This window comes from Capra hircus, chromosome 6 (genome assembly GCF_001704415.2).
Source record: "Capra hircus breed San Clemente chromosome 6, ASM170441v1, whole genome shotgun sequence".
NCBI classification, from domain to species: Eukaryota; Metazoa; Chordata; class Mammalia; order Artiodactyla; family Bovidae; genus Capra; species Capra hircus.
The window spans coordinates 87,493,465-87,518,351 of record NC_030813.1 but is presented as its reverse complement, the minus strand read 5'-3'; the positions used below and the strand labels follow the sequence as shown (position 1 = coordinate 87,518,351).

General features: G+C 37.0%; 1 protein-coding gene and 1 pseudogene across 1 annotated transcript in view; both read left to right on the top strand.

Annotated features, from left to right (window-relative positions):
- GC (GC, vitamin D binding protein) overlaps positions 1 to 24,635 on the top strand; it is a 42,601-nt gene extending 17,966 nt beyond the window's left edge. The window contains exons 3-13 of the mRNA XM_018049559.1: positions 170 to 302; positions 2,320 to 2,531; positions 5,430 to 5,562; positions 5,860 to 5,954; positions 8,143 to 8,272; positions 9,660 to 9,862; positions 10,581 to 10,710; positions 12,599 to 12,696; positions 14,582 to 14,714; positions 19,227 to 19,278; positions 24,459 to 24,635. Of these exons, the coding sequence (XP_017905048.1) occupies positions 170 to 302; positions 2,320 to 2,531; positions 5,430 to 5,562; positions 5,860 to 5,954; positions 8,143 to 8,272; positions 9,660 to 9,862; positions 10,581 to 10,710; positions 12,599 to 12,696; positions 14,582 to 14,714; positions 19,227 to 19,259 (1,300 nt within the window). The 3' untranslated portion in view covers positions 19,260 to 19,278; positions 24,459 to 24,635. The remainder of the gene's footprint in view (positions 1 to 169; positions 303 to 2,319; positions 2,532 to 5,429; positions 5,563 to 5,859; positions 5,955 to 8,142; positions 8,273 to 9,659; positions 9,863 to 10,580; positions 10,711 to 12,598; positions 12,697 to 14,581; positions 14,715 to 19,226; positions 19,279 to 24,458) is intronic.
- Positions 3,586 to 5,037, top strand: LOC102176869 (annotated as a pseudogene).

The following is a 24,887-nucleotide window of genomic DNA, read 5'->3' as shown; positions in this document are numbered from 1 at the left end:
GTTTTGTTCTAAGTGAACCTATTTTCAAAGTCAATGTCCTATTTTTATTGGTCAAGAACATGTGTGCAAAATTCCACTAAAAAAAAAACAATGGAAGAGAATTCATATTAAAATATGCACAAACATGAAGACTTTTAAAAATTCTGAGTATGTTCACTTTTCTCCTCAGGTCAATGGTTCTATACAGCAGAAAATTTCCCAGCGGCACCTTTGAACAGATCAGCCATCTTGTGAACGAAGTTGTCTCCTTAACAATAACCTGCTGTGCTGAAGGGGCTGATCCTGACTGCTATGACAACAGGGTAGGGATATGTGGTTGGTCTCGTCTGTTGTAGCCCATAGAACAGAGTCGAGATAGGCCTTAACATCATATCTTGGGGAAATCTCAGACACCAACCCACCTACTCCAAGTTTAGGGGAAATACGAAACCTATTATCTCAGAACTAAAATTTATTCTAGTATAGCGAATCAGTTTTGCCCGTTGGTCCTACAAGTTTCAAAGAGAAAACTGGGGTGTAGTTCATGAACCTCCTGAAATAATTCTAATATTCTGTATCTCTTAGAAGCCTACCAATACACATACCTGTATCATGCCAAGACTGGTACCAACTGCCCTGGAAAAACTTAGCATTGGTTTCAAACTATTTTGGGGTTCAAAAATTGCCCTGTATAAACACACACACTAAGTTCTGCATTTTCTCCATTAGAGTATATCTGCAGAAATTTAAAATGCTGAAATGACAGTTTTCAAAATATAGACAATAGCTAAAAAAGATGAGACTACATGTGTTTCTAGCAATTTACTGATACTGTCATCAGGCCAAATAAAAATGGCATCTAACTACATCTTGATAAATGCCTCTATAGGCAAATATCTCCCTGATCAAAGCTGCAGCAGTTAGCCAACAGAAACAATGTTCCAAAGATCTGATTAGAATATATTCTACACAGTGACTGTTACCCATTAATTGCTTTATCTGGCCTTTATCTACTTTCTAAGAATTTTAACATTTTCTCCCATAAACCACAAAAGCACAGTATTTCAACCCTACTTTCTGCACTATGTTAAAATAAACAAGCAAGATACCAATTGTAATCAAAACAGAGCACATTTTTATTTTCATTTTATTTTATATTTTTGCTAACCCATCCATTGACCAAAGATGGGCTCCAAGATTGTTAGAGACAGATCATAAGAACAGAAATGGCATTGATGTTTTCTGGATTACATCTTCCTTCTCCTGTTGTTCAAAGCAATTTTCTTCTATAAATATGTTACTTTCTTTGTAAACTTTTCTTATTTGGAAGAAAGTAATAAAGGAAAAATAGGGAAGTTGCCAGGCAAAGAAATGGTGAAAGTTTCACTGTTCTGGTTACAAAACTAGTATCACATTGGTTTCCTTCACTGACAGGAAAGATCTTTAGAAGTTTTGTCCTAAAGAGATAACTTATAAAGAAAGTGTAAAGATGTCAAAGTCTTTTTCCCATGTAAATCCTCAAATAATTTTTTCCGTGATGTCTATTTCTATTCCATGCATCAAATTATTCCAGATATCAAATTCTTCCCAGAAAGAACAGTTTGTTGCTCCAATTGTTTGGTGGTATTACCATGGGCTTAATCTGCCCACATGAATCAGTCTACCATTGTTGAGGCAGTAAATTAAGTTGTAGCACTGCTTCAACTATGATACACAGGAAAATAAAACTTTGGGGCTTTGGGAAAAAACAGAACCTCAGGCCTCATCTTTGACCTACTGAATCTGAATTTCTATGTTATGCAGCCCAGGCAGTTCCAGTTTTTATACAGTCTGTGATATGATGCAAAAGTAGGTTCAAGAACCACTGTGTTCAAGAACACAGATCAATGTTGAAGACCAAGGCAGTCAAGGATTAAGTCTGTTCAAGGAACAAAGAGAAGGGAGGAGGGCAGAGAGAGGTCACCATTCTCAGCATAGTATTTAGAACAGAATGCAGATGGCAGATCATATCAGAATCAATGGAGCTTTTTAAAAGGACCTTCCTCATCTTCAGAGATGTCAATATCCCCAAGGAGAAACACTAAACTGGAGAATCCAGCCTCTAAATGTTGTAGTCACACATCGCCCACTCGTTAAGGAAGGTTTTCTTTAGGTCCTACTCTGAGTCTTAACATAAGACTCTGTACTTGCCTGTAGCTAGAATTATGCAACTTGTCATAGACAACTTTGTTTCCAATGAGAGTTTTCAAATTTAGAGCTAAGACGCTATACCAGGTGGAGAACTACAAGCCTAGAAACTGTATGTATGTGAGTTTACTTGTTTTTCCTTTCTCATCCTAGACTTCAGCATTGTCTGACAAGTCCTGTGAAAGCAACTCTCCATTCCCAGTGCACCCTGGGACTCCTGAGTGCTGCACCCACGAGGGCCTTGAAAAGAAGCTCTGCATGGCTGCCCTGAAGCACCAGCCACAAGAATTTCCAACTTACGTAGAGCCAACAAATGACGAGATCTGTGAGGCATTCAGGAACGATCCCAAGGGATTTGCTGATCAGTAAGCAGCTTTCATCACATGTAAAACTTCAGGGTAAAAAATAACAAACATGTTTAAACTAACCCCCTACTCTGTACAGACACATTTTATACCATTACCACAACCCAGGCAATTTCCAATAACAGAAAATTGGCTGTTACCCAAGACAGCCCATCTTCGTCAGTGCTGATTATTATAAATGCCTTTTTCTCAGATGAAGATGAAAGCAACTTTCCCAAATCCCACCTTCTGTCATCCTAGTGCTAATATCTGAAGCAGAATCACCTGGAATGCCTCAATCCTTGTGACATTTTCAAATATTTAACAGAAGCTATTGTGATTACTCTTATGTTAGGGATCTTTACATACTCCATCCGATAGGATTTTATTGCTGTGCACAAGTATTTAACTACAGGTAGAACATAAGACTTCCCTGGTGGCTCAGAGGGTAAAGCGTCTGCCTGCAATACAGGAGACTCTGGGTTCAATCCCTGGGTTGGGAAGATCCCCTGGAGAAGGAAATGGCAACCCACTCCAGTACTCTTGACTGGAGAATCCCATGGATGGAGGAGCCTGGTGAGCTACAGTCCATGAGGTCACAAAGAGTCAGACACGGCTGAGCAACTTCACTTTCACTTTCATTTTCAGAGCATAAGAAATAAATAGCTTTTTCTCATTCCTACAGTACATCCCCAGAAACAGCTGTGAACAAGACACATATTGTACCCCATAAACAAACATATTGCATTTCTCTTCTCATTGTTTAATATTCTTGAGGAGATTATATGTTGATTCTTTAGACTTAGAAGACCATAAAAATGAAAAATTGAAAATATTTATTTGATAATAGAATATACACACACACACACAGAAGTCAAAAGAAATGTCATTAAAACTGGCTTTAGAAATAAGTCAAGGTAATAATTTTATAAAAATTGGTTGGTTCGCCCATGCCTGTAAATTTTCAGAGAGGATTTTGCCCAGGATTTCAGAGTCTCCTTAGACCCTTAGGGGCTTATATTCCTAAAAATGAATTTCAACAAATAAACAAGCCAACACATAACAATTGTCTAAACTAAACAGATAATGAAAAGTAATTGCATTACATTCATTTTAGTTTGTTTCATTAACGTTAATAAGCAGCCACCCCAGGCCATGCATATGGTAGACGCTAAATGAATAAAGGGACAAATGACCTCTCTCAAGTAATCTACATGGAAATTTAGGGAAGATTTTTTAAATGAAAACATTGATTAAAAGTGACTAGTATATAGTGCCGCAGGCACCTCCTTCCAGCTCTAGTTCTGCTGGAGAAGCAGCCCAGAGACTACACTGCCTTACAGCGAGCTTCTGAGCGGGTTGTCCGCCCCCCAGTCTTACTGCAGTGGCGCCGCCCGCGCGTTCCAAAGCAGAGCGCTGCAGCCACCACCCCAGCCTTGGTGTTTAGTGAACACAAGCCCCAGCGTGCCTGGAGTGTGCAACTTCTCGCCGAGCTGGCGAGTCCCGGGCATGAACAGCACTGACGGAGGGAGAGTGGCAGCCTCTGGGGTGGAGAAGAGCAGCAAGAAGACCAAGAAGAAACTTGCTGCTGGAGAGGAAGCCAAATTGTTGGCAGGTTTCACGGGTGTCATGAATAACATGCGGAAACAGAAACTACTGTGTGATGTGATCCTTAGGGTCCAGGAAAGAAGATACCTGCTCATCGTGTTGTCTTGCCGCATGCAGCCAGTCAATTTTTTAACCTAAAGTTCACAACTAACATGCTTGAATCAAAGTCCTTTGAAGTGGAACTCAAAGATGCTGAACCTGATATTATTGAAGAACTTGTGGAATTCGCTTATACCGCTAGAATTTCTGTGAATAGCAACAAGGTTCAGTCCTGGTTAGATGCAGCAAGCCAGCACCAGATTGAACCTGTGAAGAAAATGTGTGTTGATTTTTTGAAAGAACAAATTGATGCTTCAAACTGTCTTGGCAGAGTGTCTAGACTGTCTTGAATTGAAAGCAGCTGCAGATGACTTTATTCATCAGCATTTTACTGATGTTTCTAAAACTGATGAATTTCTACAACTTGATGTCAAGCAAGTTACACATCTCAACCAGGACCCTCTGTCAGAGCAGATGATCAGGTTTATATGCTGCAGTCAGGTGGTTGAAATATGATGAACCTAACCGCCAACCTTTTATGGCTGACATCCTTGTTAAAGTCAGGTTTCCTCTTATATCAAAGAATTTAAGTTAAACAGTACAAGCTGAACCACTTATTCAAGACAATCCCGAATGTCTTAAGATGGTGATAAGTAAATTGCCTTAATATCCATTTATAACCTAATCATGTAGCCAGTTTCTCATGGACTTAAAACCCTTCAGAATGGATCAGAATGGGCAGCCAGGGAGAAATACTCGAGACTTGGCCTTTCTGGATAGTTAATCTGTTGGTGTTCTCAACTGTCTATCCAGAAGGAATTTAGCCTTATCCCTTATTTTATAGGAACATATGTGATAGAAGGTAAATAATTAGACTTTGTCTCATTTCATGTACAGTAACTTTCAGTTTATGTGTTTTGTTTCTTTTTTAAAATTCAAGTAGTGTACTGTGACCACATTTTCTTTCTTGAAGAAAAAAAAATTGGTTTGTTGTACCTGGAGCACATTTTTTGCCACATTCTTTTTTCATTTACTTAATTTTTCTTGACTTGCAGACTTGAATTCCAACCAGTCTGTAAAATATCACTTAATAAAATCATACAATTGAAAAAAAGTGACTAGTATTATAACCTCTGCTCTATATCCCAGGTGCTTTTTAGATATTAAATCTATAAAGTAACATGCATCCTTTTTTTTCCATCAAAATACTTCTGAAAAAGTGAGTTGTTTCCCACAAATAGTTTCATTAATCCTACTATTTTTCCCCTACAGATTTATGTATGAATATTCCATTAATTATGGACAAGCTCCTCTGACACTTTTAGTTGGTTATACCAAGAGTTATCTCTCTATGGTAGGGTCCTGCTGTACTTCACCAAACCCAACAGCATGCTTTTTGAAAGAGGTAGGTGTCATTTTATCACATAGCTAATGTACTTTTTTCTTCTATTAATGCCATTCCTTTTAAATAATGTTAGAAAGATTCAGATTCTGGAATCTGAAAATATTTTTAAATGCCTCTTTTTTATTTTGTTAATTGGAAAAACACACATAAGCGACTCTGGGGGAAATGTTCCTTTGATCAGAATTCCATTTTCTAGTCATTAAAAGGAGTCAGAATGTCCCTTTTTTCTGCTATTTCTGCACACTGCTTTCAATGTATCCTGACTGTCTAATGAAATATTTCTCCTTTATTTTCTAGAGACTTCAGCTTAAACATTTATCACTTCTCACCATTATGTCAAACAGAATCTGCTCACAATACGCTGCTTATGGGAAGGAGAAGTCAAGGCTCAGGTAAAAATTAAGCACAATCAGTATGTGTAGCTATTTCTGTACTATCAATCCATATCAAGATTCTCTAATAAAATGTTTGCAATAGAAAATACAAATCATAGTGTTATCTTCCTACAATCCTCGAAAATAGTGCTCAGCTACTTTTTATTTTCTCTACACAGAACATGAACCAAAGGAACAAGACTATTATAAAACCTAATTTGCTTTTAATCGGCCTTTTTCATATACTCATCATAAGACTGGTAGACCACTAGAAATTATTTCCTCAATATTCATAATGCTGTATATTGCAAACACACAAGCAAAAACAATCATTTTCTTATTCACCACCCATTACTTGCTTCGCCCATTTTTTCCTTGGGAAGAAAACTTCCTGAATTCTTTTTATATATCTCTTAAGCTCCATGAATTTATTTTAATTATTTACTTTGTTCTAACCTTTCTTTGGTTTTTGTATGGCTTTGTTAATGTCACACTTTAATTTTGACAGTTTCTATGTTTACAATTCTCTCATAGCTCATCAGACATCTATATTTGTCAGCTTTATATCTTTAGTATTTACAGTCTCTTTAATTCTTCTTACTCTGATTCACAAATTCTTTCCTCTAATGATAATAAAATAATTCATGCTGGCACCAGAACTTAAGGTTCCTCCAAAGGGCATAGAAGCTACTTTCATGAGTCCTTTAAAGATAATCTTCCATTAGAACTACTGAAAAACTAAACTCTGTTTTCTCTTGAAATTCCCTTTAGTTTTTCTTTTGCATTTAGAGTATTAGGCATGTAGAGCACAGTAATTCATAGTATAAAACATTCTATAAAGATGTATATATATATATAAATCGCTTTATATATCTTAAATATATAACATAAATAATATATAAGATATAATTTATATATCATAAACTTATACTTGCATTAGTGTGTAGAAATTTACTCTGAAGAGCTGAGTGTGAACAAAAGTTTAGCTAAAAATATTGCTGTCACATTTTTTTAAATAGGAAAAACTTTCCTAATATGCCTAGAATAGAGCATGTTTAAATCAATTATAATGTACCCATATGAGAGAATACCATGCAGTTAGAATTATATTTCAAAAGAATATTTAATGAAAACAAAACATCACTAAAAGAAATCAAAGCTACAATAGAAAAAAATTCCATTCTTATGGATTAGAAGAATTAACTGTAAAAATAGCCACAGTATCCAAAGCAATCTACAATTCAATGCAATTTCTGTCAATATCCATTGGCTTTTTTTTTTTTTTGCTGAAATAAAAACGCACCCTAAAATTCTTATAGAATATCAAAGGACTTCAAAGATATTACAAGGTAACAGTAATAAAAAATACTATGGTACTTGTTACATAAAAGCAAATATACTTAACATTACTGAATTATACAGTTAAAAATGGCCAAGATAACCAATTTAATTTTTTGGTTTTTTGCCATAATTTTAAAAGAAAGATATAGAACCTATTCCTGATATAGAAAGTGAATAAGGCAAATAGGTAAATAGTATAGCAGAGTAAAATCCCTTATAATATACCTTGTAAACCTTGTAATATACTTCAGGGTAATACACCAAAACATCAGCATTAACTTGTGGTCTAGGGCTACAAGTCTTCATTATTTCTTTTATCTGTAGTTTCTAAATAAATTTATGAACAATTCTAAAGACTAGGAGGGGCCACAAAACACAACATTGGCCTTATGAATAGATGTTAGAGATTTCTTATTACCATTTTAGGTCTAACATTTTAATTCTTTTTAATGTATGTATTTGGCTGTGCCAGCTCTTAGTTGTGGTATGCAGCATCTTTTCATTGTGACATGAAGCTCCTTGACCACAGAGTGAACCCAGAACCACTGGGAGCACAGAGTCTTAGCCACTGGACCACGAGGGATGTCCCTAGATCTAACATTTTAAAGGCTTGCTTCAGCTACACAAATCTGGCCAGAAGAGAAGCTCTTTATCAGTACTGAAAACATGAAGAGATTCATTGGGAATGACTGAATTTTCAATAGTGACTTTTGCACAAAGGATCTGCTACATGACAGATATGCTCTATGCAAATGTTGAGGACAAAGAAGGAAAACTTGGGTATTACTCCTCCAGACTATGTTCATAATGAAACCAAGAAAACTGAGAATATAGGTAAACTAATCATTCATTTCTAACTGTTCAGCCATCTCATCAAATTTGCCCAGAAAGTGCCTACTGCACATCTGGAAGATGTTTTGCCACTTGCTGAAGATATTACAACAATCCTCTCCAAGTGTTGTGAGTCTGCCTCTGAGGACTGCATGCCCAAGGAGGTAAGAAAATCTTCATCATCATGGACCACTCACTGAATGGCAGGCACTCTCCTAAGCTGCTTTCTAGATGCATCATCTTAGTGAATCCTCCTATGTATCCTATGAAATTTAAATACACTGTTAACTCGATTTTACAGATGAGGAAACAGAAGATTATCAAGGATTAATAAACTGAAGTCCTACAACTAGTAAGTGGCAAAGTCCACACAAAAGTCAAGATTCTGATTCGAAGACCTTACTCTACCTACAGAGCCCAGAGCATATCCACTAGCCATAGATGGTTACATTTAAATTAAACTTCAGTTCTTTGAAAACACTGGCCTCATTTCAAGTGCTCAGTATTGGACAATACAGATAGAGAATATTTCATCATCACCTGTTATTTCATTCATCATCTGTTCTATTAGACAACACTGAACTCATTATTAAAAGCTTCTAATGTTTTGTTATGCTTGTTAAAATTTGATAGCCGTCCAGCTTTTTCACCATTTTTCATTTATATCATCCATTCAAGTATATACAAATTTGTACTGTTACTTTAGATAGAAGTCACTCCATGTCTGTGGACCTCTTTAGAAACAGATACTTTGACATCTGGTCTTTCTTTAAGGATACATCTCAGTGATAGGTGTTTCTCTATAACCTGACTTATAATGGCTAAGTGGGACTTTACTGTATATATCTACTGCATATACTGCATTTAGCTGCCTGGTGGTGGTGGTTTAGTCGCTAAGTCATGTTCGACTCTTGAGACCCCATGGACTGTAGCCCTCCAGGCTTCCTCTGTCCATGGGATTTTCCAGGCAAGAATACTGAAGTGGGTTGCCATTTCCTTCTTCAGAGATGTATACCTACCTAGATATACCATGTTTTAAACCAGTTCCCTTTTATTGGATTTAGGTTGTTTCGGTTTAACATGGTAAGCAGTGCTGCCCTTAATCATTCTTAGCTAAATCTTCCCTTCATTCATAATTATGTTCTGAGAGTAAATTCTTGGAAATCATACTGTTATACTTCAAGGCTTTTAGTTCCTACTGACAATGACTTCCCTACTGGCTCAGTGGTAAAGAATCTGCCTGCCAGTGTAGAAGGTGTGGGTTCAATCTCTGGTTGGGAAGATCCCCTGGAGGAGAAAATGGCAACCTACTCCAGTCTTCTTCACTGGAAAATCCCATGGACAGAAGAACCTAGCGGGCTACAGTCCATAGGGTCACAAAAGTCAGACACAGCTATTGAACAACAATAACATATTGACAAATTGCACTCCACAAGTAGTCTACCACTGTACCTTGTAAGAGCATTTATGCTGACTTTTTTAAGCTTTCCTTATTTTTAATGAGACTAACTAAGAAACTAAAAATGCACAAACTCACAATTTCTCTTGTAGCTTCCTGAATACACAGTAAAACTCTGTGACAACTTATCCACTAAAAATTCGAAATTTAAGGACTGTTGTCAAGAAAAAACACCCATGGACATATTTGTGTGCGCTTACTTCATGCCAGCTTCCCCAAACCCTAAACTGCCAGATGTCCAGTTGCCCACGAACAAAGATGTGTGTGATAAAGGAAACACCAACGTCCTGGATCAGTAAGTAGGGTCGATTTAACTTGACAGTATTGACATTCACTAGCATTAAGTGACAAAAGAAATTAAAATTGAAAGAGATGGTAAGCCTTCATCTGTTTTCCTCCATCTAAGAACTGAGATACACCACGGGCTACATACACTGATTTGCATATACTTCAAGTACGTGCATACTTAAGGCCTCAAAATATCTCAGTTTGAATTAACAGGTCCAAAAAATCAATTACTGGTATTAGAGATTAGAATTTAGACTGAACTTGGACTGAAACTCTAATCTACATTTGTCTAAATACTCTTCATTTTTATAAATGCATAAATATTGGGATGAGACAATGGAAGCGTTTACACAAATTACTTTCACAGAAAAGCTACTTAAGGTACCCACTTGATGCATTATATTGGATTTATTGCATTATGTTTGCACAAATGCAGTTCCATTTATATCTGAAGTATTGATAGATCTGTTAATGCATAAATTTATAAACAAATATATATTTGGTACATGTAGAATTTTAATGTAACTAGTCACAATAGCTTCAAAGCAACTATCAATAACTTGTATTTCAATGAGAATTTTAACTTAAAACATGCTGGAGTCATTTTTACTTCAATCTTTTATTTTTAACTAAGCCAGGTAATAGATATTAAATTTCAGAACATGACGTGCATTCACAAATCTACCCATGTTAAAGAGTGTTATCTCCTCTCTCTCTTCTGCCAGGTATATATTTGAACTAAGCAGGAAGACTCAGATTCCAGAAGTATTCCTCAGTAAAATACTTGAGCCAACCCTGAAAAGCCTTGATGAATGCTGCCACTCTGAATCTTCTGCTGCCTGTTTAAATGAGAAGGTACAATTTTCTATATTTATGTTAGTATAGCTCAAGGGTTAACAAACCAAGTCTGGCCTGGTGCCTGGGATCTAAGAATGGTCTTACACTTTTAAATGGTTTAAAAATAGGATTTCATTATACATGAAAATTACATAAAACGCCAACTTCAGTGTTCATAAGGTTCCATTGTAACACAGCCTTGCTCATTGTTTACAGTTGCTTTTGTGCCATGGTGGCAGTCGATTAGTTATAGCAGAGACTGTATGACATTTACACAGCTTGAAATGTTTACAATCTGGCCTTATGTAGAAAATGTTATCTAATATCCAATGTAGATAATAGACATTCATAATTTTTTTAATTTATTTATTTTAATTGGAGGCTAATTACTTTACAATATTGTAGTGGTTTTTGCCATACATCAACATGAATCAGTCATGGGCGCACATGTGTTCCCCATCCAGAACCCCCCTCCCACATCCCTCCCCATCCCATCCTTCAGGGTCATCCCAGTGCACCAGCCCTGAGCACCCTGTCTCATGCATCGAACCTGGACTGGCGATCCACTGCACATATGATAATATACACGTTTCAACACTACCCTCTCAAATCATCCCACCCTCACCTTCTCCCACAGAGTCCAAAAGACTGTTCTTTATATCTGTGTCTCTTGCTGTCTCGCATATAGGGTCATCGTTACCGTCTTTCTAAATTCCATATATATGTGTCAATATACTATAGTGGTGTTTTTCTTTCTGACTTACTTCATTCTGTATAATAGGCTCCAGTTTCATCTACCTCATTAGAACTGATTCAAATGCATTCTTTTTAATGGCTGAGTAATATTCCATTGTGTGTGTATATGTACCACAGCTTTTTTATCCATTCATGTGCCAGTGGACATCTAGGTTGCTTCCATGTCCTGGCTATTGTAAACAGTGCTGCGATGAACACTGGGGTACACGTGTCTCTGCCAATTCTGGTTTCCTCGGTGTGTATGCCCAGCAGTGGGATTGCTGGGTCATATGGCAGTTCTATTTCCAATTTTTTAAAGAATCTCCACACTGTTCTCCATAGTGGCTGTACTAGTTTGCATTCCCACCAACAGCGTAAGAGGGTTCCTTTTTATCCACACCCTCTCCAGCATTTATTGCTTGTAGACTTTTTGATAGCAGCTATTCTGACTGGTGTGAAATGGTACCTCATTGTGACCTTGATTTGCATTTCTCTGATAATGAATGATGCTGAGCATCTTTTCATGTGTTTGTTAGCCATCTGTATGTCTTCTTTGGAGAAATGTCTGTTTAGTTCTTTGGCCTATTTTCTGATTGGGTCATTTATTTTTCTGGAATTGAGCTGCAGGAGTTGCTTGTATATTTTTGAGATTAGCTGTTTGTCAGTTGCTTCATTTGCTATTATTTTCTCCCATTCTGAAGGCTGTCTTTTCACCTTGCTTATAGTTTCCTTTGTTGTGCAGAAGCTTTTAATTTTAATTAGGTGCCATTTGTTTATTTTTGCCTTTATTTCCAATATTCTGGGAGGTGGGTCATAGAGGATCCTGCTGTGATTTATGTCAGAGAGTGTTTTGCCTGTGTTTTCCTCTAGGAGTTTTATAGTTTCTGGTCTTAAACGTTTAGATCTTTAATCCATTTTGAGTTTATTTTTGTGTACGGTGTTAGGAAGTGTTCTAGTTTCATTCTTTTACAAGTGGTTGACCAGTTTTTCCAGCACCACTTGTTAAAGAGATTGTCTCTTCTCCATTCTATATTCTTGCCTCCTTTGTCAAAGATAAGGTGTCCATAGGTTAGACACTAATATTGATACATTGCCCAGAATTCTAATTTAACATCTCTCTGAAGAATGTTTCAAGACAAGTAATTGTTATATAATCATTATTTTCTTACAGGGCCCTCAATTGACAAGGGAATTATCATCTTTCATTCAAAAAGGACAAGAACTATGTGCTGATTATTCAGAAAACACATTTACTGAGTACAAGAAAAAGTAAGGGTCTTATTCTGGCTGATTCCTTCAAATTTATAAATAATAATAGCCTGGTATTATGATTTGAAGCAGGGCTGAAGACTTAAGATGTGTTAAGTGAACAGTGAAAAGAGGAGATGCAATTTAAGAGTTGTAAAGAATAGTCAATCTAATACCTATATAAGAAAAAACAGTTATTTTCTGGGGGGATGTCATGTATATCAGATGAGAGGTCAGTTAGAACACAGTCACAGAAACATGAATTCCAAGATCCACAGGGACACGATTTAAAGAATATATAATTAATTCATATTAACACTCTTACCATAAAGTTATCTGTAGTTGTTGCTATACATAACAGAGAAACTAAAACTGCAGAAAAATATTGTCTAACTTCATGGCTTATTGTCTGATAAGACAACCCAAACTTTCAATCAAGTACAGTGTCATCCATTACCAGTATATATTCTCTAAAAACTGGAAATAGAAATGTCAGTCAATAAGGTACAAAAGCCATTTTTCTCAAGTCAAAGAAGGAAGCATGTCTTTATAAATAGGTGTTAATACTAAAATAACAGGTCATAACAAAAGTTTTACTGGCTTCCTAGAAAATCTCTCTGTAAGATCATGCCATTCTCAATTTCATTAAGCAAATTTCTTAGATCCATTTCAAACCATCAACAACACAACCCTCAAATAAGCACAAATACAACCTCATAAAAAAACCTTTTAAAGAATCCCAAAAGGAGGAAACCTTCAGTGACCCCTATGAAGACCTTAACAAAGTCTAAAAGAAAAATAAATGTGAAAGCCTTAAGTTCAAAATGGTTGTTTCTCATTTATCAGGAGATTATATAACTAATAAATTATGGAGGTGGTATAGAATATTACGGATAATACAAAATTGAGTCCCCTGCCAACAGTTTTGTTTTGAACTCTAGGGTTACATGGGACAATTCTGTGATAATTTATATAATCTCAGTACGTTAAAAGTGTTAATGCAGTAGAATTGCTGTTTGGGATTTTGAAGTAGAAAAGATTGAAACTATTGAGTCTAGGTATTTAAAATCCCACACACCCTCTTTTTCTCCCTATCCTCTGAGTTGCATCTAGTCTGACTTCCTTGGGACCTACTATTTTCAATAACTCTTTAATAAGCAAGCTAATCCCCCTCACCCTTCTGTCCTTTCCCAGCATCCATTATGCTAATCCAAACTCTAGATAAATTTGGGTCTCCATTGTGTCCCAATGCCCACTACTGGGCTGGCAAGTTTCAATGTTTCTTGGAAAAGTCATAAACCAGGCTGAGTTATCCATTATGAGGAGAGAGAGTTAATTTAAACTGGGAGGGACCATTCAAAATGGGAGGGAATCAAGAAAGTCAGATCCTAGCACCATCTTAAGTGGAGACGGAGAGTTCATAAAAAGCAGGGCTTAAAAAACACAAAGACCTTGCTGTGCCTTCCAGCATAGCTAGTTGAGTAGTAGGCAAACAGAAGAGATTATATATGAGAGAAAGTACATTAAGGTGACAAAGTCGTATATGGGAAGTAGTCTTTGAGGAGTTTGAAATCTAGAAGTGGAGAGAAGATGAAAGATTAGGGAGAAGAGAGGAGGAAGTCATCCATGTGATTGATATAACTGAGTGAATGAAAGGGAAATAATAGGAATTCAAATTCAGCAGCAGGCTGTATGTTTACTTTTATGATGTAAAAAGACATAGATTTCACTTCCTAATCTTCAACTGAGACATCAAAAATCATTCCACAGATACTAAGTTTTCTTAAGGGTCACTATTTTCCTTTTTTGTTGTTGCTGTTGCAAAAGATCTGAAGTGGCTACCAATTGCACTGGACATGTTTATAGAATACATCTATTAGAACTTTACATAAAATTGGCCTTTCAGATTGGCTGAGCGACTAAAAGGAAAATTTCCTGATGCCACGGAGACGGATCTCCAAGAGCTGGTTGCCAAGCTCTCAGACTTTGCCTCCAAGTGCTGTTCTATAAACTCACCTCCTCTCTACTGCAGTTCAGAGGTAAGAAAATTTAATGTTCTACTTATCCCTGCATAGTATGAAGAACTGGTATGGTCAGAATTGCTCATTTGTTATTGATTGCCTGTCCTACTCATGGGAAATGTCTTGTTGGTCTTTTCAGACGCAGGTATCCTATTTGTTCATATCCTCCATTTGACTCTTTATTTTCCAGCAGTCATTTCAGAATGCTATATTACAAGTCAAAAAAGATAAGGAGGTCATTTCATTTCACTTTATGCCTAGTTCATAAGTAGTAATGACAATTCCAAGGATTTTGATGTTTCACCTGTTATATTTCTGGAATATAGAGGCAGGGTTAAAAACAGCTCTACGCCATGCTAAAACAGATTATTCCTTGGCTCACCTTTCTAAAGTTCATGTATTCCTTTTGATTGGATTATACTATTGTTTATTTTGTAGTCTATTGGGAAGGAAATACTTATGGTCCATTTTGGACCCATCATTTTTGTATCTATACATAAAAATAATTTTACTATGGTGTTAAAGTTAATACTACTTATGCCAGGGATTTCAGGTCAATTAGAAGTCCTTTTCTATAAATTAAAGGATTTTTTAAGAATTTATATGAATTTTTATGCAATTAAACCATGAAAACAACAAGCCTGATTTAATTCTATGGATCAAGAAGATCCCCTGGAGAAGGGAATGGCTACTCACTCCAATATTCTTGCCTGGAGAATTCCATGTACAGAGGAACCTGGCAAGTTACAGTCCATGGGGTGGCAGAGTCAGATACAACTGAGTGACTAACACTTTCATTTCATTTTTCTATTATTATTCTAGTAGAGCACATCTGAAGATACCTAAGAACTTAATAAGAAATAAAATGTTTATATGAAGAAAACTATAAATGTCGTTTAGTGTAACCTTTCACTCAGTTCATCCCTGCCAGAGGTCATTCGGCCTCCATTTAAATATCTGAAATTTGTTTTCTCCTAGAGGCAGCCTATTTCACTGCCCAGTAGTTTGATTTATGATAACATATTTTTTCTCTGAAACATGATATTCCCCTCATAATTTCTGCTGAGTCTGGTCTGGCTTTCTCTACCAACTAGAAAATGTATTTTCTTGGTTCTCTGGTAGAGGTTCTTTTATATTTCAACTGGTTTTCTGAAAGTTAGGGCTGTCAAAAGTTTTGTTTGTATTTTAGTCTTGGTTACACATTCTAATTCTTTTACATATTTTGGTGGTTTTATTTTTTATTATTCTGTGTGTGTGTGTGTGGTGTGTCTGTGTGTTAGTTGCTCAGCTGTGTCTGACTCTGTGCGACCCCATGGACTGTAGTCCGCTAGGCTCCTCTGTCCATGGAATCTTCCAGACAAGAACACCAGAGTGAGTTGCCATTTCCTCCCCCAGGGGATCTTTCCCACCTAGGGATCTAACTGGGTCTCCTTCAATGCAGGCAGATTTTTCACCATCTGAGCCTTTTTACCTTATCAATTTAACAAGTTGAGCTACATCACATTACTCATTTTTGTGCTCTATACCCTTGGAAATTATAATTTCTCCTCCAGTTTCAATGCATACCCTTCAAATCCCAAACCTATCTGTCAATCTTCCTAGTAATAATTTGTAAAGCCAGAATTCTGGAATGAAAAGGGTACAATAAAATAAAAAGCCTATTCTTAAAATTCTGCTGAGAAACATCATGTTCATCTTTCATTAAAGTTCAAAACAAGGTTCTAAAACATGTGGATTATTAAGAAATTTTTATCATTACTGGCATTAAAACATCTATCATAAAGCAACTAAATCCAACAGTTTTTCTTCCTTTACTAACATCTGGCTTTGGGTAATATGACAATTGAATTTAGGTTGCCTTTACCAGAAATTTTAAAAAGTCACCTTACCTAGAAGCTATTTTCTACCAGGAGAATTTGCTATGAGGGTCTCATTCAGTCATTAAGAAAAAAGAAAAAAGCCTAACTCCTTTTTTTTTTTTTTTAAACATTCTATCAAAAATACCACTTTGCTAACCAGTCCCCAGTCCCTTTACCTGCTCATCCACACCCACTTTCCTTTTTGACCTTGTACAAGCAAATAGAGCTGTACGCATGAAGCACATACTTCCTTCAAGCCCGTTTTCATTTCTTTAACTTGCTTTTCAGTATAGTTCATTATAATACATTGCCATTTTAAGACTTTATTTTCATTTTTTCAACAACCGTGGTGAGAACACAGTTTTGTGATGTTCTATTTTCTTGCTTTATAACCAGTAAATTTATAGCAGTGCTGCTGCTGAGTAGCCAAACTTTCAGAAATTGCTAAAGGACAGTGAGATGAATGGAGCTGAGCTACTCACAGATAAATGATTATTTAGAGCCCTGAGACTCTCTGGTATTTCTGTTAGCCTTTTGATGGTCTCTACATTAATGTTAATATCATAGCTAGATAAGTGAGCTTACCTCTGACTTCAAGTTAAGGCAAAATCTGTTAGAACAGACTTTAATTCTCAATGCTTAATGTAAGTATTTGTCCCACTCACCCTATAATTTGGATTATAGTTTATCATCAAATCTCCTTGTCCTATTTGATTGTTAAAATAGTAAAACTGATACCAGGTTAGTAGTATCATTCTGAATTCCATTCATCCCAGTTCCTTGGACTCTTTTTTCATTATACTCTTCTGTTTCAACAATACCTTTTGAATGATTCTAATTTAAAGATTTTATCTCCTGATCTTAAATATGGTCATTCATACACTACTCCCTAGCTACTTTTCTTGCTCCTCCCCTTCAAGCCAAGATTCTTGAAAGAATAATATACACTCTCATTCATCACACCTCCTATGAATTCCTCTACCCTTTGCAGTACAGCATCTGATGCTACAATACCACTAATGACAAAGTCACACTGAAAATTTCTTGGTAAGTCTAACAGTTTTTCAGTCCTTATCAGCCTTCTCTATAAAACACTTGGTACCCACAATGATTTCTTTCTTCTTGCAACAATTGTCATCTTATCATATTCTACCTTTTTCTCCTATGATCCTTCCCTTCTCATTCTCTTTAGTATTGTGTTCTTCTTCTACCTACAATTTAAACTTCTTTTCTTCCAGAGTTTTTTCCTTGATCTTCAATTTTCATGACATTACATTTTCCCTGAGCGTTCTTGTCCATGGACATGTGTTTAATCTTCAAACCTCCACCTCCAGGCAGAATCTCTCCCCTCAGGACTAAGATTTTCATCCAAGGGCCCATGGGGGCTCTTATCCCACAAGAAATTCAAACTCAACATGCCCAAAGTCTTCCCCTAAAAAGCTCTTATTTCCCTACATTTATAAATATCATCACCATTCACCCATTGTCTAAAATAGAAACAGTAATCTTTGACTTCTACCTACATTCAACTCAGTTCCAAATCCTATGAATTCTAACTCTTCAATATCTCTCAGTAAATACCTTCTTCTATATTATCAGCATTTAGTGAGGACAATGAAAGATAGCATTTCTTGCACCATGCAAGGAGAATTATGATACAACTCTGCTGTAGTGTCTCGGAAAAGAAAAACAGACAAGGGGGAAACACACTTGCCTAATTATAAAGTAGAAGATGACTGGATAAAAACTCATACTCAATGACTTTTCTGATGGCTCAGAGGGTAAAGAATCTGCCTGCAATGCGGAAGACCTAGGTTTGATCCCTGGGTTGGGAAGATCCCCTGGAGGAGGGCATGCCAACCCACTCCAGTATTCTTGCCTGGAGAATCCCTATGGACAGTGGAGCCTAGTGGGCTATAGTCCATAGGGTCACAAAGAATCAGACGCAACTGAGCAACTAAGCACAGCACAATTTAGGCAACATTTTACCTAGATTACAAGCTGCCCATCGGTCTCTCATCTCTAGTCTTCCTCCCGTGCCTCACACCCAATCCCATCTCTATAGTTAGGTCAAAATAACCTTGGTGATGCACAAAATGGTAAATACATTTTTAACTGCTCTCCATCACTTCTAAATTACACCCAATTTTTTTTTTCTAATCAAAAGAATTTGGACAATTGGTTTCTTCTCCAAACTGGTCATGACTTATTCTTATTGCTTTGGCTCTCCTAAACTACTTGCAGTTTCCTAAGTACATTAAGCTTGCTCTTACCTCAAAGCTTTTGCACCTACTAACTCAACCCAGATTGCCCTATTCACACACTATAACTGGCTCAATCCTTCCACAAGCTTCAGGATTCAAATTAAACATCAGCTCCCCTGGGAATCCTTCCCCGGCACCCAAACTCATCTGCTATGACTTAATATTCTGTGCATACCCAATAATTAGCACCTATTAACTCATGTCATTGTTTTCTCATCTTTTTTCCTGGAACACTATAATATAAAACTAAATAAATATGAAGGATGGTCAATTAAAAATGCAATATAAAACTGTATTTTGACAAGAATCATTTCATATATGCAAGGTTCAAAAAATTTTTATTCCTTCTAAATGATGTTATCTTACAACAAAATACCCCATGATTTAAATAATATTTTTCATTTCAGATTGATGCTGAAATTAATACCCTACAGTCCTGATGCATGTGAACTGTCTTAAGTAAGTATAGTTTTTAAAGGCAGCAAAGAATCTAGCTTTGTACTATGTATTTTTTTTAAATCATAATAGGAAGGAGATTATTTGTTCAAATTATTTCTTCTAACAATTATCTAGTCAAACTCATCTTATAGATGAGAATATTAAGCATATGGAGAAGTTAAGGAACTTAAACAAGAATATACAACCAACTTCTGACATATTTAGGACTAGAGTCCTAGTCCCCAGCCCAGTACTTTATCCATTATAACCCCACAGCTAAGATAATGACCTCATAGAGATCAGGGGTCTTGATGCATTCAGCAGAAAAAGCTGAGTTTGAAGACAGAATCCATCAAGTCTTCAAGTTAACATGGCAGTATTCTCAGGAGGAAAATGACATTCCTCAAGCTAAAGCAACACTGTTGAAATATTGCCACCTGCTTTTTTCAGATAGTACACTCTCATCCATTAAAAAAATGTCTGATGAAGATATTGAGTATAAAATAATTTAGATAGAACCCAATACCTTAAACTGAGGTGACCTTAACTCTGTATTTTTACAAAAGACATTTTCTCTTCAAATTTAATTGTATTCATGTTAAAGATATTGCTTCTGAGACTTTTTAAAAATGACTAAAAACAATGGTTTATCTCAGATCTTAATTAAACTGAGGCTTTTCAATTATATAAAATGTTAATTTTTCTGATTTCCTGACAATGTTTCCTAAAATGCTTTTGGAAGGAAAAGCCATCAACTAATGAAATCCAAGCTTCCAACTCTCAACGATTTGAAAAAGCGAAAAGAAAATTAACATTCTGAGAGGCAGTGCAATGGGATTAATCAAGGGAACTCATTTTTGAACTCATCCAATCTGGTTTAGAATTCTCTGTCTCTGTAAATTTTGTGAACACAATCCCTAAAGCTAAGTTCCATTTTCCATAAGAAGAAAAGTGTAATATCTACCTTTCGGCATTGTTGTAATGATTAACTGAAATGATGATGTATTATGTAAAAGTCCTAGCAAATAGTAGCAGAAATACTAGCAAAATTTTTACTGCTGTTGCTTCTACTGCTGATAAAACTGTTGACTAAAGAAAAACACACAACCTGACAAAGTTGTGAGTTATGTTTTATTTGGGGCCTTTACTAAGGACTATAGTCCAGGAAGATAGCCTCTCAGATAGCTAAAAGGAACTTCTCTGAAAAGGTAAGGGAGGAACCAGAATATATAGGCAGAGGCTTGAGGCTTTTTTTTTCCCCCTGAAAAGCAAACATACAGTAGAACATCAAAGATGCCTGCTATTTACAAAGAATAGACATCTCAAGTTCATGACTTTAGTTCTCTCTATTGTATGAGAAGATGCAACAATCTGGGATCACTGAAGTTTTCCCTTTAGATACACATCTTAACTGTCTATGACCAATGGCCAGAATCCAGAACACTGAAAGTTTTCGGTTATTCTCCATTCTAAATCTTTTTCAGGGCACACCGTTAGCATAATTAAAGTGTCTGATGGTGGGCAACATTTATTGTTTCCTGAAATAGCAGGCAACATTCTTTGTCTAAAATACGAATCAAAATTAAAACAAGTTCCCCTCTGTATATATTCTTTGTGCTCTAGCATATGAATATTATGTCCTAAAGGGAAAGTAAGTTCACTGAATAATTTCTGGAGAAAAAGGCTAAAAGCCACACCTGAAACTAATGTGTTATGTTACACTGTTCAGTTGCTCAGTCATGTCCAACTCTTTGCAGTCCATGGACCGCAGCATACCATTCTTCACTATCCCTCACTATCTCCCAGAGTTTGCTCAAATTCATGTCCAGTGACTCAATCAACTCAATTTCAGCTTATACTTCAACGAAAAAAATGAAAAATCCAGGTTACTTGAGTGTAAACAGTCTAGAGTTAAAAATAGTATATGGTTTCTATTGCTGCTAAACTAATCCTTTTTCCTCATTTAAATTAATCCAGTATCCCTTTATTTCAACCCACTGTAATCTCAATAGAGTTAAAAATTTCAGTACACAACAGCCACCTCACCTCCCACCCTTCAAGGTACCTCTAGCTATTGTATATGAAAACTTTGCCTTTGAGTTTGTTTTAACTGAATTATTTTTCTCTAGGAACATAGTGCATTTTCTTGGTGTCTCATGTATATTCACATTCTTTCAGTCTCCAGGAGCACAAATTGAAAAAGAGGGTATTCTAAGAAAAAGAGAGGGAACACTAATTTGAAGAATTAAGAGTTTTGGGTTTTTTTTTTTAACCTGACAACTTTCCAAAATACTCTTAATGCTAGCTAAATCAACAGGGTAAGTTTTTTTCAGTGACAGATTGATGAAGGTTCTAGTATACTGATTACTCTGGGTCTAGTCATTAACTTGATCTTCTATAAAAAAAAAGTTTCAATCCTTTCTCTCATATTAGTATATTTTCTATTATTGCCTTTAATTAGTCCTACAATTTCTGAATCACCCAGCTGGCCACCCAGCTACCATTTGATCATCTGGAAGGAAGCCCCCCCAAAAAAAGAAGAATCACTCACATGTTCCTTCATATGCTTCCACAATGTGTATTGATTCTTTTGGGCTCTATTTCAGTTCAGTTCAGTCGCTCAGTCGTGTCCGACTCTTTGTGACCCCATAAATCGCAGCACGCTAGGCCTCCCTGTCCATCACCATCTGCCGGAGCTCACCCAGACTCATGTCCATCGAGTCCGTGATGCCATCCAGCCATCTCATCCTGGGTCATCCCCTTCTCCTCCTGCCCCTAATCCCTCCCAATATCAGAGTCTTTTCCAATGAGTCAACTCTTCGCATGAGGTGGCCAAAGTACTGGAGCTTCAGCTTTAGCATCATTCTTTCCAAAGAAATCCCAGGGTTGATCTCCTTCAGAATGGACTGGTTGGATCTCCTTGCAGTCCAAGGGACTCTCAAGAGTCTTCTCCAACACCACAGTTCAAAAGCATGAATTCTTCGGCGCTCAGCCTTCTTCACAGTCCAACTCTCACATCCGTACATGACCACGGGAAAAATCATAGCCTTGACTAGACGGACCTTAGTCAGCAAAGTAATGTCTCTGCTTTTGAATATACTATCTAGGTTGGTCATAACTTTTCTTCCAAGGAGTAAGCGTCTTTTAATTTCATGCCTATTTATTATAATCACAATCTGCAATTATAAACGGTTATATTAGGAGCAATTATGTGGCTTTGAAAGAGCAAATTATAACTTGCTCATAAGGTTGTGAGACTAGGGCACTTGATGTCTAGAAATAATGATGCCACACTCTAAAAGTTCTATTAGGTTTCCAGAACACAGCCAGCAGACTGTGGTTCTTGGGTTTCAGGGAGAATTCTGTAACCCTGTAGGACAATAGTTGTTAGTTGCTAAATCCAACTCTTTGCAACCCCACAGACTATAGCCTGCCAGGCTCCTCTGTCCTTGGGATTTCCAGGGTAAGGATACTGGAGTGGGTTGCCATTTCCTTCTCCAGGAGATCTTCCCCACCCAAGAATCAAGCCCATGTCTCTTGCAGTGCAGGCAAATTGTTTACCACTGAGCCACCAGGGAACATTCAACTATCAGCAGCATTGCGCAGAAACAACAGTTCCCGTTGTGAGCTGCTCTGAATCCAGCACTTGACTTTGATTCCAAACTAACTAGTGAGCACTTGTCAGACCTCTCTCTCTCCCCATAGACCAGCTTTTTCTTCATGTTTTAAACCTGACTTGTCATCTTGACAGCTATTGGTCCCCTTAGTCAATTTCTTCTAGGACACATCCATTTGCTTCTTTGGTTTTTCTCAGTGAAACAAGTATGCTCTAGGTGACAGCAGTAGCATATTATTTAGTGCAAAGCAGTTCCTAAAACTGTTAACTTTGGCTGGCTATGTATTTTTCAGTAAGAACCTATCCATCTCTAGAGACCAGAAAAACATGTAGAACCTGAAGCTTTTGTCTCAAGGTGTTCCTCTCCTTAGGTACATGTACAATTCATGTCTTCCACTCAATAGTTTGATGCTATTTTATCTTAACTAAAGTCTTTATAAACCTGACTCATCATCCTGACAGTTATTGGTCCCCTTAGTCAGTTTCTTCAAGCCTCCAAATGGATTGTGATCACATTTGCATGCCCCATTGGAGAGGGATTTGCTGTCTTTTTCAGTTCAGTTCAGTTGCTCAGTCGTGTCCGACTCTGCGACCCCATGAATTCCTGTCTTTTAATAAGTCCCAAAAAGCCAGTTATCTTTTTCCTCCAGTTTTGGGAACAATTAGTGTCCCTTGGGTTGCCAACTGATAAAGGAGTCGGCTCATGCTGCAAAACCGGGTGGGAGAGAAACTACTGCTAGAATGACAGTCAACAACATCCAGTGCTGACACAATGAGAGAAACGTGAGGAAGAAGCATAGAGGGGTCTCCCTTCTCATCCTCCTTCCAAGGCACACACTCATTGAGGACAGTGAAAGATGGTATTTCTTGCACCATGCAAAGAGAATTATGATACAACTCTGCTGTAGTGTCTAGGAAAAGAAAATAGACAAGGGGGAGACAGTCTTGCCTAATTACAAAGTAGAAGGTGATTGGATAAAAACTCATACTCAGTGGTGACTCAGTAGTAAAGAATTCGCCTGAAATGCAGGAGATGCAGGTTCAATCCCTGGGTGGGGAAGATCCCCTGGAGAAGGAAATGGCAACCCACTCCAGCATTCTTGCCTGGGAAATCCCATGGACAGAGGAGTCTAGCAGGCTATAGTTCATGGGGTCACAGAATTGGACACAATTTATTAACTAAACATCACACTCAGTGCATCATCAAAATAACTACTGAACTTTTATCTCAGCCCCATGACTGAGGGGCCTCATGTGCCATTGGCTGTCGCTACTTTTCCCTCTGACAGTGATTATTCATACTCATACATCAGAAAGTTACATACACAAATTAGTTCAAATTAAAAAAAAAAAAAAACACTGTATGATGTACTTAGCCAAACAGTCATGGCTTTATATTGAGGTATTGGAAATTTCTTACATTTACTCAAGACCTATCAAGTGGGCCATAAAGGATATACAGGTCACACTAGACAGGTTTACATATATACATAATAACCCGACTTTATGTGCATCTGTTGAACTGCAGGATGATTCGTGTCCATTAGCTCTGTTTTCCTAACATGTATTTCCACGGTTCTCACAGACCTCAAGCTGAAAGCACTCTGGGAATGACAACTGCTGGCCTAAACTCAGCAACACCAGAGCTCCTGAGAAGACAGCTAGGATACTCCCTGCTTGTTTTCGGCTACGATATCCTCGTCTGATGTTAAGTGTGATGATTTGTTACCAAAATAAATTGAAATGTAATGCAAACCATAAATGCTATTTCACCTGATTATACAGTGTCAGTCTCCAGCACCGTTTCTATGACCTCCACAAAGACACTATAGAAGGCAACTCCAGCCCACCAGCCCTTGCTTTCTCCTAGATCTACAGCGGCCTTCTGAAAGATTCACAGCAGAAGCATCCACTTTACAGTTCCCAGCACACTGAGCTCCATGGCTTGATTGCAACTCAGGCTTAATATGTACCATTAAGAAAAAGTTAATAGCCTTCTACCATAAAGAGCCTA